The following is a 20,128-nucleotide window of genomic DNA, read 5'->3' as shown; positions in this document are numbered from 1 at the left end:
AAGCCCACATGCCTAGAGCCCGTGCTCCACAACAAGAGAAGCCCCTGCAATGAGAAGCCGCGCACCGCAACAAAGAGTAGCCCCCGCTCACCACAGGTGGAGAAAGCTGCGTGCAGCAACAAAGACCCAATGCAGCCAAAAATAAATAATAAATCAATCAATTAGGGCTTCCCTGGTGGCGCAGTGGTTGAGAGTCCGCCTGCCGATGCAGGGGACATGGGTTCGTGCCCCGGTCCAGGAGGATCCCACATGCCGTGGAGCAGCTGGGCTCGCGGGCCATGGCCGCTGAGCCTGCGCATACGGAGCCTGTGCTCTGCAACAGGAGAGGCCACAACAGTGAGAGGCCCACATACCACAAAAAAATAAAAATAAATCAATTAATTAAAAAAAAAAAAAGAACAAACCTGGAGACATAGCCCTCCCAGACTTTAGACAATACTACAAAGCTACAGTAATCAAAACAGTGTCATATTGGCACAAAAACAGACATGTGGCTCAATGGCACAGAATAGAGAGCCCGGAAACAAACCCACATACGTACAGGCAATTAATCTTCGACAAAGGAGCCAAGAATATAAAAAGGAGAAAAGACAGTTTCTTCATCAAGTGGTGTTGGGAAAGTTGAACAGCCAGATGTAAATCGATGAAGTTAGAACACTTCCCCATACCCTACACAAAAATTAACTCAAAATGGCTTAAAGACTTAAATATAAGATGTGACACCATAAAACTCCTAGAAGAGAACACAGGCAAAACATAATCGGACATAAATTGTAGTAATACCTTCTTAGAGCAGTCTCCCAAAGCAGAAGAAATAAAAGCAAAAATAAACAGATGGGACCAAGTCAAACTTATAAGATTTTGCATAGCAAAGGAAACCAATAACCAAAACGAAAACACAACCTACAGACTGGGAGAAAATATTTGCAAACAATGTGACTGACAATGGCTGAACTTCCAAAATATACAGCCAGTTCATACAACTCAGTATCAATAAAAACCAAACAACCCAATCAAAAAATGGGCAGAAGACCTAAATAGACATTGCTCCTAAAAAGACATAAAGATGGCCAACAGGGGCATGAAAAGATGCTCTACATCACTAACTACTAGAAATGAAATTTCTAGTAATTAGAGAAATGTGGCTCAGAACTACGATGAGGTGCCACCTCACACGGTCAGAATGGCCATCATTAAAAAGTCTACAAATAATAAATGCTGGAGAGGGTGTGGAGAAAAGGGAACCCCCCTACACTGTTGGTAGGAATGTAAATTGGTGCAGGTAGCCACTATGGAAAACAGTCTGGAGGTTCCTTAGAAAACTAAAAATAGAACTACCGTATGATCCAGCAGTCCCACTTCTGGGCATATACCCAGAAAAGACGAAAACTCTAATTCAAAAAGATACATGCACCCCAATGTTCACAGCAGCACTGTTTACAATAGCCAAGACATGGAAGCCACCTAAATGTCCACTGACAGAGGAATGGATAAAGAAGATGTGGTAATGGAATATTACTCAGCCATAAAAAAGAATAAAATACTGCCATTTGCAGCAACATGGATGGACCTAGATTTATCATAGTAAGTGAAGTAAGTCAGACAGAGAAAGACAAATATTATATGATATTATTTATATGTGGAATCTAAAAAATAATACAAATCAACTTATTTACAAAACAGAAACACTCGCAGACATAGAACAAATTTATGGTTACTAAAGGGGAATGGGAAGGGGGAGGGATAAATTAGGACTATGAGATAAATACACACCACTATATATAAAATAAACAACAAGGATTTACTGTACAGCACAGGGAACTATATTCAGTATCTCATAATAACCTACAATGAAAAAGAATCTGAAGCTGTACACCTGAAACTAACACACTATTGTAAATCAACTACAGTAAAATAAAAATACGTATATATATTGAACTGTGCTAGGCAAAAGTATAAAATATTGACCAGCCTACCTTTTTGGCTTACAAGAATTAAATATAATAATGCGTTTAGAGCAATGAATAAAATATATGGAATACAAAAAAAGAAAAAGAAAATTAATGTTATGAATTTGCAAAACAAAAAAAGGGGGGGGACGAGAACGAGGCCCACATTTTTTCAAAGGTCATTGTTGGAGAAGTTCCGACTAAATGTCTGCTTTAAGACAGTTTCATTTACAATTCAAATTCCAACAAATCCTGAGGTTTATCTAACCGTCTAAGGTATCCCATGGACACCGAGAGAGAGCAAGCTGAACCTGCTCATTGTTAGCTGACTTAAGAACCCACCTGAGCAACCCATTAGACACTGTGCCATCAGCTGTCGGGATAAGAGAAGTGCATCCCTGTTATCCCTTGCCTTTCATTCTAATCTTCTAAAGATGATCCAAAATATTCAGCCTCACGAGGCTTAGGATGGGCACATGTAACCAGCAAGTTGGACGAAACTATTATCAGACAAACAGAAATCAGGCAGCAAGAAGTGCCCATCCAGACTGTTTGGGGGGGCGGGTAGGAGCGGGCGTGGGGAGACAGAGTCCTGAGCACACCTGGGCCAATCAGAGCGCCTGTGCGCCTTTTCAGGAACTGGGAAAGGCAGCTGAGAAAATGACCTTGCATGTCTCCTAGGGGTGGGGCTGTGATTCTGGGCTCACATCTCAGGATGGGCATGGGGAAGCTGGGAATGCAGGTCTGCAGATAGCAGGAAGAAGGTAGGCCCATGAGGGAAAGAGAGAGTGTGTCTGGCCCCCAGACCAAGATTGGATATAACATCACAGTCCTCAACTGCATTCCCAACCTGGTGTCTGAGATGCCCTCGTAGCCTGAGAATCAATTTCCATTTTCTACTTAAGTCTTTTTTTTTTTTTTTCTTTGTTGTTGTTTTTTTTTGCGGTACGCGGTCCTCCCACCGCTGCAGCCTCTCCCGTTGCGGAGCACAGGCTCCGGCCGCGCAGCCTCAGCGGCCAGGGCTCACAGGCCCAGCCACCCCGCGGCATGTGGGATCCTCCCGGACCAGGGCACAAACCCGCGCCCCCTGCATCGGCAGGCGGACTCCCACCCACTGCGCCACCAGGGAAGCCCTTAAGTCTTCTTTGGATTATAGCCTCAGGTGTCCTAAGTAATTCTGAAAAACACCTTTAATTTTTTTCCAACTGATTTCAAGAAAAGAGTGTCTTTCAGTGAATACAGGTGTCCAGATTTCAAAAAATAAAGACGAGACTTGTATTTATATTAAAAATATTCTAGAATATTATGCTAAGTGAAATAAGCCAGGCAGAGAAAGACAAATACTGTGTGGCATCACTTATATGTGTAATCTTAAAAAAAGAGAAAAAGTCAAACTCATAGAAACAGAGAGTGGAATGGTGGTTGCCAAGTGCTGGGGGATGGGTAAAATAGGGAGAAGTTGGTAAAAGGGTATAAACTTCCGGTTATGAGTAAGATCTGAGGATCTAACAGGTGACATGGTGACTACAGTTAACACTGTATTGTAGAAAACTGAAATGTGCTGAGAGAGTAGAACTTAAATGTTCTCAGCCACACGCAAAGATAAATGTGAGACGATGGATGTCTTAATTAACTAGATGGGGAGAATCCTTTCATATATACATGTATCAAATCACCAAGATGTACACTTTGAAAATCGTATAATTTTGTATGTCAATTATACCCCAATAAAGCTGAAATTTTAAAAATATTCTAAAGCAGCCGCATAGCACAGGGAGATCAGCTCAGTGTTTTGTGACCACCTAGAGGGGTGGGATAGGGAGGGTGGGAGGGAGACGCAAGAGGGAGGAGATATGGGGATATATGTATACGTATAGCTGATTCACTTTGTTATAAAGCAGAAACTAACACACCATTGTAAAGCAATTACAGTCCAATAAAGATGTAAAACAAAAAATAAAAATATTCTAGAATAGTGGAGTATAAAAAGCTGTTTGAGAAATAAAACTAATTTGATCTTATCAAGTAATACTTGAGTTTGTAAATTCTTTTAAACACACTCCACTGTGTGTTTATATACAAATTTATATATAAAGCAGAGAAATAAGTGAGGACTCTAAACCTTTTCTTGATTTTTCCATAATGGATTGTATTCTTCTCTTCCTAGTATTTACTAATTGCTTAAAAACTAAACTCCAAAGGGTGTAATATATGTACATCTGAAGACCTACCTATTTTATATATTACACAGATGTATGAATTTCACACACCCACACACACTTTCCATATGCAAAAGCCACAGGATGCACAGACAGGCAATGGCAACCCCGTCACCCACTGCCTGGAACTGGAAGCAGGGCAGGGAACTCTGGGGGAACAGGGCAGAGGGCAAAAGAAATGGAGGAAAAGATGGGCTGTTTAGTGGGGCAGCGGCAGCAGCCCGGGTACCAGTCCAGGTCTCCCCAGCTCACCTCACCACCCAGGAGAACGCAAGACCAGTCAGGGAAGGTGGCAAGAAGCCCAGGAAAGCAAGAGCCACCTTCAACCGGCAGATGCTGGGGAAACACAGGGTGGTCTGGCTACCTCCTGGTTTCTTGCCCTGGGTCTCATCTTCTCCATGATTATATGAGATGACAGACAGAATTGTGTGTCCCTTCAAAATTCCTACGTGTTGAAGCCCTAAACCCCCATGTGGCTGAGTTTGGGGTAAGGAAATAATTAAGGTTCAGTGAGGTCAGAATGGTGGAGCCCTGATCTGAGAGGATTAGTGTCCTTATAAGAGGAGCCACCAGAGAGCTCTCGCTCTCTTCCCCCAACACCGCCCCACCCCCCAGGTGAAGACGGGGAGAAGGTGGCCCTCTACAAGCCAGGAAGAGAGATCTCATCAGGAACCGAATCAGCCAGCACCTTGATCTTGGACCTCCTAACCTTCAGAACAGTGAGAAGACACATTTCCGTTGTTTAAGCCACCTAGTTTGTGGTATTTTGTAATGGCAGCTGGAACTGATCAAGAAAGCCACTTATCCCCAAAGATAGAGGGGATCCACGGACAACTCCAATTCCATCTTGACCATCTTTGGAAATCAGATGAGTAGAAAACACAACAACCACCTTTATAGCCGAAAGGAGCGTTAGAATTTAAGGTAGCGAAATTGTGTCTCAAGAACAAAATTTCCATTTCCAAATGGTACGTTTATGGAGTGGATGCCTCCAGTTCTAAGCAACAGTATAGACCATTCGAGGTGGGGTTTCGCGTATAAATCTCTCTCACCCTCTAGAAGATTTCCTTTATGCTTAGCTTTGGTCAAAATAAGCAGCCATCTTTCCGAGGTGATGTCAGGACAAGGGCGTGGGAACTGGCAGCAGACAGAAGCTTCCTGCACCTGGTACAGCTGAGAATCGAGAGGAAGCCCTACACTTACCCTCAGAGTGTCTGATGCAAAAACTGTTAACGGTGGGGGCATGTTTAGAATTAGCCTTAGAGGTTTTCCTTCCCAGGTTTACCAATCTACCAAGAACAGATAACAAAAGCAGGATGGAAAGAACACATCTATTGACTTTCCACTGGTTGCTTCCGAGCAGGAGTTGACTCTTTACGACGAACCTGCGAATCACACGCACTCAAACGTCAGGTCTTACCTGATCTCTCCCTACATCACATCAGTGGCCACCCAAACGCCACTTTAGGGGACGAGACCCACTTCACCTAAGTTTCCCAGTAATATAATCATTGGGTTAAATTATAAACATGCTTGAAATGTGGTCTTTTGGAATCAGCTTGTTATGAATGGAATTTTAGCTCTGTTAACAGATGGCCTTGGCAACGAAGCCAACTGCCACTCAAAGGTGCTCTAGTGGGAGAAGAAGAAGGATGAGGTGCATCTGGCTTGGGAGGCCCCCAAACGAGAGGAATGTGACTGTGCAAACGTGGGGCTGCTCGGGGCCGGCGGCACCCTCGGGGGTGATGGTCTCACATGTGGAGGAGGGCACTCCGGGCCCTGTGTGGAGACGGGGTACAACACCAGGAGCCTGGGCGGGAAGAGCGTCTGTCACAGCTGTCAGAGCACAGGGTCCGCCAGGTGCGTGCTGTGTGACCTTGGGCAAGTTCTTCAACCTCTCTGTGCCTTCGTTGCCTCATCTGTGAACTTGGGGATGATGAAAGCACCTACCGAGCAGTGTTCTCATGAAGAATAAACAGGGGCTCACAACCCTTATTTTTAAAGTTAACAATTAGCAGTGGCTCACAGCAAGGCGCCATGGGTGGGTGTTAGTGCCCGTCAACGGTGTTACAGCTGCTCTTTCAGGAAGCCCATCTGCTTCAGAAGCAGGATGACAGTCAGAGGCCAGGTAGGGGGTGTGGGAGTTTGGGACAGCTGGTCCCAGCCTGGGGGGGGGGCGGGTAGCCCTCTCTGCTGAGGGGGGATCCAAAGGACAGGAAGGAAACCTCATACAAACTAGACCGAAATAAAAAGGTCTAGGGGTGGCCCCCAGACACAGGAATACTAAGCTCGCCCCAGGACACGGCACAATCCTGGGCGCAGGACCATTAGGATGGAGCAGATAAGATACTGATACTCTTGCCTTGGTCCCGGAGCAGAGTCAAGTCTGCAGGAAGTCGCTGAGCTGCTTAACTGGAGGTGACATATGCCCCCAAGCAGGTGACGAGGGGCTACTGTCTCTGCCTGGAGAGTGCACCTTTCCAAAATTCATCCACCCAACAGGACCGTCTCCTATTCATGCAACTGTGCAGGCAATGGAGCACAGCCCTCAGACAGGGACTGACATAAATCCTGAATGAGAGAACAGACCCCCACCGAACACTGACACAGACAGGAATTCAATCACGGCCGGCGGAGCCGTATCACCCACCCGAAACCGTCTCCCGTCACGGGCTCCCCCGCGCTCCCCACACCCATTACATAAAACTGCATTAATTTTTATACTTGGAAAGTGTTGGCTGTACTATCTGTAGGCAGGATAGGCCTGAATTTGCTAAATATCTGAAACTATCTAAGATTATTAATGATAATTAGGTGCTGAAAAACAAAGCTTTAAGCACTATTTTGAGGATAATAATTATGACTCAGACTTGAAACCAAGATCAGCTCGACATTACTTACTCCCTGGCTGCTCATCCGCTGAACTGAAGCTCAGAAAACCATCAGTGAGTTCTCGTAACGGTAGTGACTCAGACATTAAGAACAACCTTTACATCTCTGTGACATCATGAGGGGGAGGGAGGAAAAGAGCGTGGACGTGTGTCACTGACTTGTACCACTGCCTGTGTTCATCTTGGTCTCCCAAACACAGCCTTACTCTTCTAAAGCACAGGCCCTTTTATATAAGGCTGCGTATTCTCACATTTATGCCCTGAAACTCCCTTTGGAGTGGGGAACCAACGGGCACAGGTAAGTAACATGAGTTGTGAAATTCACGGACTTGGATCAGACAAGCACTTGACCCTGTACCAGCGGTATTAACAGAACATCTTTGCTTAAAACATTTCATCCTTAATTTGCGATCAACTGTTACCGTGCAGCCATCTGAAGAGGCCCAAAGAGGCGTATGGCAGAGCCCAAGCAGCCCTCCACTCCCTTCTGTCCATCTGCCGCTCTGCCCCAGGCCCCTCTCCCCCACGTCACCCTGGTCCTCTTCCAGACTCCTGGCTCCAAATCTGTACGCCATCTGCTGCCTCCAATCTGAGTCCCCAGGAAAAAAAAGTTCCTCTCAGCAACACATAAACACAGCATGTGCGGATGGTCTGCTGCACTCCCTTCCCTAACCCGACCAACCTCCTTCCGCAGAAGTGGCCGGGTGGCCCCGGAAACACCACACTCTATTTGGATTTCGTTACTGCTGCCACGTCAAACGACATAGGATTCCGCCACAGACTTTTTTCCCCTCTTTTCTGAGCTGTCTCGAAACTGTAGAATTAACAACAGTACTTTGAAGAAAATAATAAATACCATTTAGACAGCACTGTCCCTTACCTTCTCTTATTTGATTCTTTGATTGATTGAAGAAAAAGAAAAACAACATTTACTGAGCGCCTACTGAATGATGCAAATTGCACCAGGTGTGGGCAGACCTCGTTTCGTTGCATTTCTCCCTTCTGTGCTTTGCAGATACTGAGGCGTTTTTTTTTTACCAACTGAACATCTGTGGCAACTCTGCGTCGAACAAGCCTATCGGCACCATTTTCTAACAGAATTTGCTCACTTCGTGTCTCTGTGTCACATTTTGGTAACTCTCGAAATATTTCAAACCCTCCACCAGCAAAATGATTAAAACTTGCTGAAGGCTTAGATGATGGTTAGCATTTTTTAGCCCTAAAGTCTTTTAAAATTATATTTTTTTTAGACATGATGCCATTGCACACTCAGCAGACTACAGTATAGTGTAAATACAACTTTTACATGCACTGGAAAACGAGAAACTTTCATGTGACTTGCTTTATTGCGATATTTGCTTTATTACGGTGGTCTGCAACCGAAGCCACAGTATCACTGAGGTCTGTCTGTATATCCTAATAGTACCCCCAAGAGGTAGGAATCACTGGGGGGAAATTTTAATTATTAGGTCACGTCGGAAGCACTGCGATAAATCACTTGCTCTGAAGTGTTTTTATTTTTTATTTTTTTTGGAAATGTTTTGAAAGGTTAAATAAAGTAGTACATTTTGGTGCCCAGCAGAGTCCCACGTGTATAGCAGGCTCTTGGGAAAGTGTTCACTCCTTCTACTTTGTTAACAAAGAAAATGTGAGTTTCACAGCTGCTTCTACATCGCACACGGAGGGCATGAGTTGGGTTCAACCCCACGTGTACTCGCCTCTCCCAGCTCCACACACACACGGCCTCCTCACCCCACGGCGGGCGGGAGAGGGGGGATCCAGACTGGTCCACCATACACACGGACACCGTAGTTTGAGGAGGCTGGTACCTGGGGGCTGGGGGGGGGAATCTCAGAGCAAAGGGGAGGAAGCGTCACCAGAATGTGACCCTCCAGTCCCAAGTCCAGTCTTTGTTTAGACCCTGATGACTTTCAAGGTAGTTTTTTCCTGAAGTACACCCTTTTCTAAAAGTGAAAAAGCATAGGACCTTTGGTTGCAGGAGGAGATGGGCTAGTATCAGCAGCCATAAGACGGAGGCTGATTGGTTCTTTGTCTTTTACCTGTTCCCGATGCTGTATTAGGCTAATTCTTCTACATTTCTCTTCTGAAGGCCACTTTGCCCTTTGTCACCACAACAACACTAGATTCACGCTTGCAGGGTTAGCATGACAAAGCGAAACTCTTTCCACTGGGGGTGTGAGGGGTGTTAGGTATAAATAAGTGCCTGCAGCAGCCTGATGTGGGAAGTTTGTATATTAGTTGCCTGGGGCTGTTGTGACAAAGGACCAGAAGCTGGGTGGCTTAAAACAACAAGCTTATTCTCTCACAATTCGGGAGGCCAGAAATCAGGTGTGACCACAGAAGGCTCTGGGGAGAATCTGGTCCAGGCTTCTCTCCCTGGCTTCTGGTGCTGATTGGCAATCCCTGGCATTCCTTGGCTTGTAGACACATCACTCCAATCTCTGCTTCTGTCTTTACTGGGCTTTCTTCCCTCGTGTGTCTCTTCTCTTCTTATAAGGACACCAGTCATATTGGACCAAGGACCCATCCTACTCTGGTGTGACCTCATCTGAGCTCTCATCTTAATTACCTCTGCAAAGACCCTTTTCCCAAACAGGGTCACATTCACAGGTACCAGGGGCTAGGACATGCCTTCGGGGGCGGGGGGGGGGGGGGCACAATTCAACCACCCTCCCTGAACAGCCCATGAGAAATTCTGCCCATTCCTCTTTCTGACCTATTTGTCCAAATTATGTCTGAGATAAAGTCAGTAACAACAGTGTAAATATATCAAGTAAGCTGGTGACATTGGCTGAGAGAGAAGGTAGAAAGAGCCCCAGTGCTGGTCAGACCCTAGAGTAAGCAACCCAAGAACAGCGATCAGCTCTGTTCTGTGTCAACATTTACTCTTGCTCTTACGCAAGAGATGCTTGTTTTGTTTTCTAAATTTTCATCTCATAAATAACATCCCCATCCTCCAAATCCTCCTACAAAAAACAAAACAAAACAAAACAAACAAACGAAATCCCAACCCTGCTACAGCTGGGAGTAACTGAATTATTCCACTGAGTTATGTGAACCTCTTTTCGAGTGAAAAAAAAGCATTCCAAAATATCTTCACACATCATCAAAATTAGAACTAAAATGCTGGAAGAAATCTACCTTTTCTCCATCTCTAATCTTTATAATTTGGAGAGCAAACATGAACCTTGGCAATTTAGCAAAGACCGTCTTAAAAAAGACCTGAATTTGCAAGCAAGGCAAACCTGTCATTACAGAAGGCCAGTCCTGCCCATCAAAGTTTCGTTTTTAAAGTACAAGTTCTCAAAAAAACAAAACAACAAAAAAGTACAAGTTCTCTCCGGGAGTTGAGAGCTACATATAAAATTTCTCTTAGAAAGAGAAGATTTTTAAAGTAGAAAGGGGTCACCTACCCAACCACCAGAATTTCATTTTAAAAGCTACCACTTTACCAGTACACACACACATACACACACTTTACCAGTACACACACACACACACACACACACACACACCCGATTTGCCATCTGTCACTTTTCCTTGCTCTCAGCTGGCAGAAAAAGGTTAAGATAGCTTGTCATGGAACTAAAACATGCTAAACATTTTAAAGGCCAAAATTCAAAAAGCAAACGGGGGTTTGAGGGGTGGGGGTGGGGCTTCTGATCTGCTGGCACTTTGCCAATAACATTCCTTTCGAAGTGAGAAAACCTGGGATAAAATCCCACTCAGCTGCTCCTCGGCCATGACCTTGATATGGCATTGATCTTTCTGGGCTCCAGTTTCCTTGTCTGTTAAATGAGGATCATACAAATTCCCTTTGCAGGTTTATTAAAAGGTGACTCTCTCACGTGTAACAGGTGTACCAGGCCCACAGCAGAAGCTCAACACCCAGTGTTGTTGCCGTTGCTGGTTGGTGAGCGGTATTGTTTCAGCTTTCACTACAACTGTCACTGATTATTATCACCAGATCCTAACTACCTCCCCTTCCTTCCAGGGCCCTCCAAATGGAACCCTCTTCCCATTCCCAGAACCCTGACAATTTCTGGGGATGCAGGTCCTCACCCTTTCACCTCTCCCTCCCCGGTAACTGGGAAGAGGGTCCCCAGGGACAACTCTGACTCCTTTGCAAAAGGGGTGAGCAGGAAGAAGGCTAAACTAAGATTCTTCTCAAATGCAAAATTTAAAACAAATCTCAACAAGCAATTCCAGTGTACTTAAAAAATACTATATATGTATAACTGAATCACTTTGCATACACCAGAAACTTACGCAGCATTGTAAATCAACTATACTTCAATTAAAATTGTTTTTAAATACCTTATTTCTTGGGAGATAAAGTTACTGTTTAAAACAAATCTACGTGATGACCCTCTTCGCCCTCACCAGTTGAGCTGCTGGTCCACACAGAGCCCTTGCAGGCAACATTTCTTCCCATCCCTCCAAATCTACAAAGTTTTCCCACTTGTAGCTGAAATCCACCCCACCTTCAAATGTCGGGTTATAACCTCCATGATATAGAACCTATGCATTTGTAACTTTAAAATTCCATTAAGAATACAAATTCTAAAAATTTGTTTTAGCTTCAGACTCCTCGACATGATGTGCTCTGGGCCGCTTTAAGGCAGCTGCACCTAGACGTGTGGACGGCTGCATGTAATGACGACAGTGTTTGCTTCATCCTGAATCACTGATATTCAGATTTACTCTGAGCTACAGCTATGATGTTTTGAAGGAAGAAGGGTTTAAACAGTGGAATTTAGGAAATGCCACTAACTGGGCGATTCCAGGGAGGTACAGAGGCAACCTGCCTCTCAGGAGTCTATGGACCCAGGTCTAGTTCACTCAAAGCTGCTGTCGCCCCAAAAGAGGACACCCGGGAAGGGGGTGCTATGAGTGCTGCACTGTGGAAATGGCATTCACTGTCTCTATTTTCTGTACTCAGCAATAACGGTCTTAAAGTTAAGGCTACTGTGGGAAAATATTCGATCTATTAACAGAGACAAAAAAGCAGATTATGAAGAGTGTATCCAAAGAATGGTCCCATTTGCATAGAAACCATACCTAAAGGGACACAAACACAGAAAGGTCTGGAAGACAGTAAAGGACCAAGGTTTAAGGGGACTATTTCTGGAGACTAGAATTATGGGTGGTGAATGCGTTTTCTCCTTTTTGCTTGCTTCCTTCTCTAATTATGCTGCAGTCAACAGGGAAGACTTCCTATCAAGGGGGAGACAATGCAAGCTTTCACCTATTGTCTGAACCTAAGTTTGCCTGTTTCAGGTAAGGGGTTGCCTGCACGGGCTGTGTTCCCCGTCCCCGTCACTTATCCCACCATCAGCGCCTGTGCTGTGTTTTCTGTCTTCCTTTGCACTTTTCACAGTGTCCGCTGTTCCTTGTTGTGCCCAGTATGGCAGCCCTTCTCCTTTCTTTCCACCTCTGATTCGTTTTTAACCATGTGCTCTTGGCCTCTCACCTTGTTCCTGTCCCTTTCACTTCTTACAGCTTCTCTCCAGACCACGGGTCCAAGAGAAACAGAGTGTGAGTCACAAATGAAATCTAAATTTTTCTAGCAGCAATATTTTTTTAAGTAAAAAAAACTGATGAAATTAATCATAATATAGTTTATGTAATCCAATATATCCAAAATATTATTTTAACATATAATCAGTACTTTGAGTTATTTTACTTTTTTTTTTTTGTACTAAAGTCTTCCAAATCAGTGTGTATTTTTACGCTTGAAGCCCATCTCAGTTTGGATGGGCCACATTTCTACAGCTCCCTGGCAACGTGTGGCTGCCGTGAGGCTTGCGGAATCTTAGTTCCCCGACGAGGAATTGAACCCGGGTCCTCGGCACTAAAAGCACGGAGTCCTAACCGCTGGACAACCAGTGAATTCCCCTATCTTCTATCTTTATCCACCACCTTTCCCTCCCCATTTACCCAGTGCGCCATCTCACAGGGCACCAGATCTGTCCATCTCTCTAAATCACAGCTGTCAGCTGCTGGACCAACAAAGGCCATCTTCATAACCCGGCGCTCTAGGACTAACGTGCCCCGGTGAGCACCAAGAGAGCAGTGGTCTTGGAATCTACTCACTGAATAAATATTTACCCCACGCCCGCTATATGACTGATGTAGATATGACAGTTATTGTCTCCAAGGTCTGTGCACGATCCTTTGGGAAAAGCCACGTAAAAACAAAGCCAAGGGGCTTCCCTGGTGGCGCAGTGGTTGAGAGTCCGCCTGCCGATGCAGGGGACGCGGGTTCGTGCCCCGGTCCGGGGGGATCCCACATGCCGTGGAGCGGCTGGGCCCGTGAGCCATGGCCGCTGAGCCTGCACGTCCGTAGCCTGTGCTCCGCAACGGGAGAGGCCACGACAGTGAGAGGCCCGCGTACAGCAAAAAAAAAAAAAAAAAAAAACAAAGCCAAATGTGTTAATGCTACACTCAAGGGATGTCTGTGCTATGGTGCCACAGCGTGGGGGAGGTTGTGACGAACTCTGTGGGTCTCAGAGCCCAGGAAACCTTGGAATCTGTCCCAGGGAGTGGAGGGAGGCCGGCCCAAGGCAAGGGGAAGAGCACGCAAAGGTTGAGAAGCAGGAACTTGCAGAATCTTCCCCCCAGACAACAGGGAGGATGCAAGATGGGGGCAGGAAGTTAGACTAGGATCCCACCTATAAAGGGTCTCGGATGCCCTGCTAAGTAACTGGACCCTCGACCTGTGAGCAATGAAAACTCACTGAGGGGTGTTTTGTAAGAGCAGAGCATTGTCAAGTTTGGGATTTAGAAGCCCTGGCAGAGGGACTGCTAACAGCAGAGGGGAAAAGACAAAACACATAAGGAAAACAGGCCTCATCACTTCCAGGTGGCGGCTGTAAAGAACTAAACAGAACACCAGCACCAGATCAGTGAGGACCCAGACGTGAGAAATGTTCACTTAGTAGGACCTGTGACTTCACGCGACCTCGAAGGAAAGTGGGTGCGAAGAAAATGACGCCGTCTTGCTGTGTGTCTGGTGTGGGATCTCTCGACATGAGGCCCATGGGCAAGGGAAGAGCGGTCAGGACAGAGCCTCAGGCACATCCACACTGCCGGACACCAGGGATAGAGGAGACGGTCCATGAGATGGAGCAGAAGTCAGAGGTCCAGGGAGACACCGACAGACCCGGGGCAAGGGACGGGTCTCAGTGGGAAAGGACACTTCCTTTCACTAGAATTAGTTCTACAAATTCCATCCATAACATGATCTGTGTGAGGTGTTCAAATTCAATTTCTAATAGGTTTTGTAAAATTCCCAGCCTAAGGCAAAAATCAACAATTTCATATCAGCTCAAACTGCTTTTGGATGAAAAAAAAAAATCAATGTTTACATGTAAAACCCTAAACCTTGGCTTTCTCCAGCTTTCTAATCTGTTGAACCCCAGTCTATAAATGAAGAATTAAACTGTAGAATAAACCCAATGAAACGGCATGTTGGTTGCCTGAGGGAGGACTGGACTCTGTGACTCTTTTGTGACGTTTAACTCTTCGTGATTAACCAGCTGTGTGACTAGGTTAGTCTCAAGGCTTCGCTGAGTTGTGCACTGCTTATTCCTCTGTAACACAGGGACAGTTTTAAAGGGTTGAGGGGCCATCAGGAACAGGTGTGGCATCTTGGAAGGACATAGCCCAAGCCCACTATTTAGTGAAAATGTTGGCTTCCCTCTTTTCCCCATCACTACATTTGGTTTCTTTCCCAAAGAGTGATCTAGTGTAAAGAGCGTGGATGGGTTTTGGAACGAGAAAGATCTGGGTTTGAATTAAGTCTTCCACTTTGTATTCAAGCAAGTGACTAACCTCTCGGCCTCATTTTTCTTTCCGATAAAACGGAACACGTGAGCATCCAGCACAGGGATACAGTGGAAGCTGAGAACCTGCTACCCCTCCCCCCTTTTCTAAGTAAGAGAAGAAGAGGTGGTCAGGCAATTTCCCCTTTCCCCACATTTTTGAGAATATCAGCTCTGCGTGCTAGTACACAGTCTACTGAAACATCACCAGGCTCCCGATAACATGATTCGAATGTCAGTCATCACGGTGTATTTAACTGTGAATAACGGCGTCAAGTACAGCCTGGCCGCTAGCCCTTCCGTCCACAAATCACCCCGTCAAGAACAGATGCATGTTTTGATCAATGACCAATCACATCACCTCTTTCGGTTTCTAGGCGATGGGTCACGCCCACTCAGTGCCCACAGACAGCAAAACCTGTGGCTGGGTGAGGTCCTCGTCTCCCAGTGATAAATCCACATAACATTTCACAGAAAAATGGATCACTGAAGAGGGGGCTGACAAACAGCGAGGAAAGTGCAGCAAAGGAGGGAAAATAAAACACGAAGCAAAATGTGAAGGGAACATACATGACGTTAAGGCAACAGCTGGACCACAAGAACGTTGACGCTGCCGCCATGTAAGAAGGCTCTAATGATGCCGCCAGAGAAACCCAGTGAAGGTGAATTGCTGGGCATAACTGAGGAAGGTGCTGTGATGAAAAGGGTGAAGATGTCCTAGGAAGTGAGAGTGGAGAAAAGCTTCACGTGAAAGAAATTCTCGGAGATATGACATTGAAAGCACAAAGGATAAAATGAAATGTTGGAAGCTGATGCCAACATTAAGAAAGGAATGTGACAACGGACCAAGGCAGAGCAAAGATGCTCACTTGGTGTCGTGCCCTAAACTACAGGGCCAGGAGGAGGCAAGCACTGTTCAAACTACTCTTGATACATTTTAAAATTCTCAATGCTTCTAATGTCTTAAATTACGGCATACTAAATACGTATGAGTTTTACTGTTTGCTTCATTTCCCTATACATTTATAACAAACAGGGATAGGGTTTTTAATGTCTTGATGCAAAGTTTCAGAGATCATAGAGAAACTGTAATTTTAAATTCTGGCTCTGCTACTAGCTTGTGACTTTGGCCAAGTTACTTAACCCATCGAAGCCCACGTTTTCTCCTCTGTGATATGAGGATACACCTACTTTCATATAGACTCTGGGGAAGGATAGAGGGGACACGTTTACATATTTAAAGCAACCGGCACTCCGCCTGGCATGCGACAAGTACCCACATGGTGGCCAGTACTAGGATTAAATCCCCCCAATCAATACAAATGATCCACAACATTAGCGGATGAAGAAAGGTTTTTCCTAGGGGAAAAAAGACACATTAAAAAATTCTTACTGAGCACCTACCTTCTTTTCTTTACAAAGAACAGCAAACTTTGACTCCTCTCTCTTACAAAAAATATCATGGTCATGCTATAGAGCTCACTACTCAACATAAAAAATATAGGACGGCCAGAGAGGCAAGGCTTAAAGGAGCTGAGGGAAAAGCAGGGTACATTTCTTTGTGGTAGGTGGTCTTTTATTTTGGAAATTTCTGTTGAAAGGTATGAATGCTGTGTTCCAACTGGCTGACTGAGAAGTAAATACACTGACCTGTGAATACATGAATTTATGGCCAGGCCTGCTGAGGTCATGATTTTTAGTACTTAGAAAAGGGGCAGGGAGGGGTGTGAACACAGAGGTAAATGCAGGCCTTCCCACTTGTGAGATGAGCGTCAGTGTCACAACCCATTTCTTGGGTCATCCGTTGAGTCTGCGAAGGGGCTACCAATAAAATCATGGCGCCTGCCAGCCTGGAAGAAGTCTACACATCAGCTGTCCGAAAACCATCACACACGGCCGCTCTCTTGTTTCTATGTCTCTGGGCTCCAACCCTCTACCACCCCGCAGCTCTCCTCCCACCACCAGCCTGGAGTTCTCTCAAGGCAGGAACTCAGTCATCTTTCTGGACCCCATCACCGAGCAAAATACGTTTGTTGACTGACTGACTCAATGAATGAGCCAAGTCATGTAAGTCACTTTAAAAGCCTTTTATAATCTACACTCATTTGAAGATAATTATTTTGCCCACCTGGCCCTTAGATAAAAATCATAGTTTAAAAAAAAAAAAAAACTCCTGGTAAATATGGGTAAAAACGTAAGCCTTCAATGAAGCAGTAAGAAAGTCGTCTCCCACTACCTGTAATGTTGTTGGCCTCCACAGTCAAGTCCAGCAGAGTAAGAGAAGCTTCCAGAAAGGGGCTCGGGCCCCACTAGCTGCAAACGGAGACAAAGCCAACGGTGCGGGTAGGGGAAGCAGAGCCTGCATCTGTTTTCACCAGACCTGAATCGACTCTCAGCAGCCTTGCTAATAATCACAGCATCTCCCAAAATAAACATGGGAGTAGCATTAGGTATAGAATTTTCTAAACACCAAAGGAAAAGGTGACTTGCAATTAAATTCAGACCACCGCTATGGCCAAATAATGAGTGAACTCTGATGGAATGGAACTTTCTAACTGAAGGGGCGCATATGAACTTTGAGGTCTTTCAATCTTCTAGTCAAATACACTCGAGTCCCTGGATTTCTTAATCGTCTGCTATTTTTCACCATGTCTGTCCTCTAGCTCTTAACCTTTTTTTTTTTAACATCTTTATTGGGATATAATTGCTTTACAGTGGTGTGTTAGTTTCTGCTTTATAACAAAGTGAATCAGTTATACATATACATATGTTCCCATATCTCTTCCCTCTTGCGTCTCCCTCCCTCCCACCCTCCCTATCCCACCCCTCCAGGCGGTCACAAAGCACCGAGCTGATCTCCCTGTGCTATGCGCCTGCTTCCCACTAGCTATCTACCTTACATTTGGTAGTGTATATATAAAGACACAAACCTACTAGAGAACGGACTTGAGGATATAGGGAGGGGGAAGGGTGAGCTGTGACAAAGCGAGAGAGAGGCATGGACATATATACACTAGCTCTTAACCTTTAAAGTTCTTCCCAAGGCTGAGAATCTATAACACTTCACTCCTTCTGTACATATAGCTGTTACTCATTTGGACTAAGTTCAAATATCCAAATTAGTGAGTACGTCCTGTACATATAAACTATGAGTTCTTTTATGTTCAGCATTTCATAAGATGAAATGAGGGTTATACAAGGTCTGCTTACTAAAGCTGAGGGGGGGCAAGTTCAGATTAGGACTTTGCTTAAAAGTTCCAACTGTAAGAGCATCATTTGTACACGTTTCCCCAAATCGGAATTCATGTAATGGGTACCAAGCCCATTCCACAGAAATCTTTTCGTTGGTACTCAGCTTCTCCCACCAGCCCCCAAACAAAATCCAATCGAAGTAAAAAATCGAACAGTTTCGCTGAAGTATAATCTACACTCTATAACGTTTAACCACCACGAATAACAAATGCTGGAGAGGGTGGAGAAAAGGGAAGCCTCCTACACTGTTGGTGGGAATGTGAACTGGTGCAGCCACTATGGAGAACAGTATGGAGGTTCCTCAAAAAACAAAAAAATAGAGCTACCGTGTGATCCTGCAATCCCACTGCTGGGCTCATATCCAGACAAAACGATAATTCGAAAAGATATGCACGTCGGTGCTCCTTGCAGCACTATTTACAATAGCCGAGACACGGAAGCAACCTAAATGCCCATCATGTTTATCCAGATGAATGGATAAAGACGACGTGGTACATATATAAACTCACTTCAACACGTAGTCATGTGGACCTGGCTTCCTTCACATAGCATAATCCTTTCCGACGTTCACACGTGTTGCCAATGCCCCATCCAAGTAAATTTTATTGAGATTCCCTTTACAGTCAAGAGCCCGCTACCCAGAGAGCAAGTCCAAGGGAACCTGAAAACTCCATCAGGCCAACTGGTCATCTCCAGACTTGGAGCAGATACCACACAGGCACCCCAGCTAGTTCTCGTCCCAGGGGCTCCCCACACCAGGGCCTAACACCTCTTCTCTCATTGACTCAGGTGGGCTTATCCCTTGCCTAACTCTCCATCACCCTCGATTTCAAAGCACCCCCAGCTGCAGATCAGACTCCACCTGCCTCCACCCCTGGTCAGTATCAACCTGGCTACAAGGCTCCCCTCATTCCCCAAAGAGGAGGGAAGAGAGGAGGCATGTTATCCCGTGACTGAGAACTGTTAGATTTTCGCCCTAATGAGATCTAGCAGAAGTTCTTCATTACTCTGCACCTTATCTGTTCTCTATCTATCTGGAAAGCGGGGGAGAAGATGGTGCTTGCCTCACCGCGCCCCTCAAGGATAAGGTTTGGCAAACTAGATCTGCCCATGGTCGGGGAGAAGTGGCTCCAGGAAAGAGAAAGTGATGGTCTTTGGTGATTCATGGCTGCCGTGGTTTAAAAAAACGGTGGTGGTGGGAGTGGGGATCACAAATGCAGCAACTAGGAAGTGGAGGGTTGACGGTGAGATACAAGTTAATTCCCGGCTATAGACAAAATAACAACCATCGACTGGCACCTGGTACTCACAGGAGTCTACAGAAGTGGCATGAATGAATTTCTTTAACTGCACTCTCCCTGTTTTTCTGGAGGTGTGATTATGGCTTTCCATCAAAGAGTAGAGTCATAGCTAACTGGCCGGCCCCTGCTCGTGTGCCAGAAAAAAATGTGGCAGCTGAACCCAAAGCATGGAAAGTTCCTTTAGGCTCCCTACTTCTCACATGGGGTCAATATTGAGGTGTGTCTCCAATATGTCTTCCTTAAAAGGAATCTGGCTTCCTTAGGGAAAAGAACATTTGTCTGTGAGTGTTCATGGCTATAGCCAGGCTGATCTGTTTTGTTTGTGAAATCCGGTCACCCTAATTAACTAGGTTGCTCTGGGCAACCTCCCCGCCCTGGCCCTGGCTTTTGCTCAGAGGCAGTTTTCAGTTTCTGCTTTTTAAAGAGGCCTGAGCCATATGCCACTGACTGCATGTGTGCTTTACTAAAGAAACAATAAAAACGTTTGGTCCTTAAGCGGGTTAAGTATTCCTCCGTGTTTTCAATGCACCACCATTTCTCGGCTTGTTCCCCACCCACACCAAAAAAAAAAAAGCCTGCCAAAAGGTTTCTACAGTCACGTTAATTGGTTTTGTTGAAATGCCTCTTCTTCAGGCATTAGCCCCTAGGAAAATTAAATGATACACTATA

General features: G+C 45.2%; 1 protein-coding gene across 3 annotated transcripts in view; it reads right to left on the bottom strand.

Annotated features, from left to right (window-relative positions):
• Positions 1-20,128, bottom strand: part of FARP1 (FERM, ARH/RhoGEF and pleckstrin domain protein 1) — a 292,555-nt gene that overhangs the window by 130,260 nt on the left and 142,167 nt on the right. Inside the window, exon 1 of one of the 3 annotated variants that reach the window (XM_032611163.1) lies at positions 7,070-7,119. The exons of the other annotated variants lie outside the window; for them this stretch is intronic. Within the exon in view, the coding sequence (XP_032467054.1) occupies positions 7,070-7,084 (15 nt within the window). The 5' untranslated portion in view covers positions 7,085-7,119. Of the gene's footprint in view, positions 1-7,069; positions 7,120-20,128 lie in introns of those variants that run through there. 3 annotated transcript variants of the gene reach the window in all.

The sequence above is a fragment of the Phocoena sinus genome, chromosome 18 (genome assembly GCF_008692025.1).
Source record: "Phocoena sinus isolate mPhoSin1 chromosome 18, mPhoSin1.pri, whole genome shotgun sequence".
NCBI classification, from domain to species: Eukaryota; Metazoa; Chordata; class Mammalia; order Artiodactyla; family Phocoenidae; genus Phocoena; species Phocoena sinus.
The sequence above is the reverse complement of the archived record's forward strand: the minus strand, read 5'-3'. Positions and strand labels throughout refer to the sequence as shown.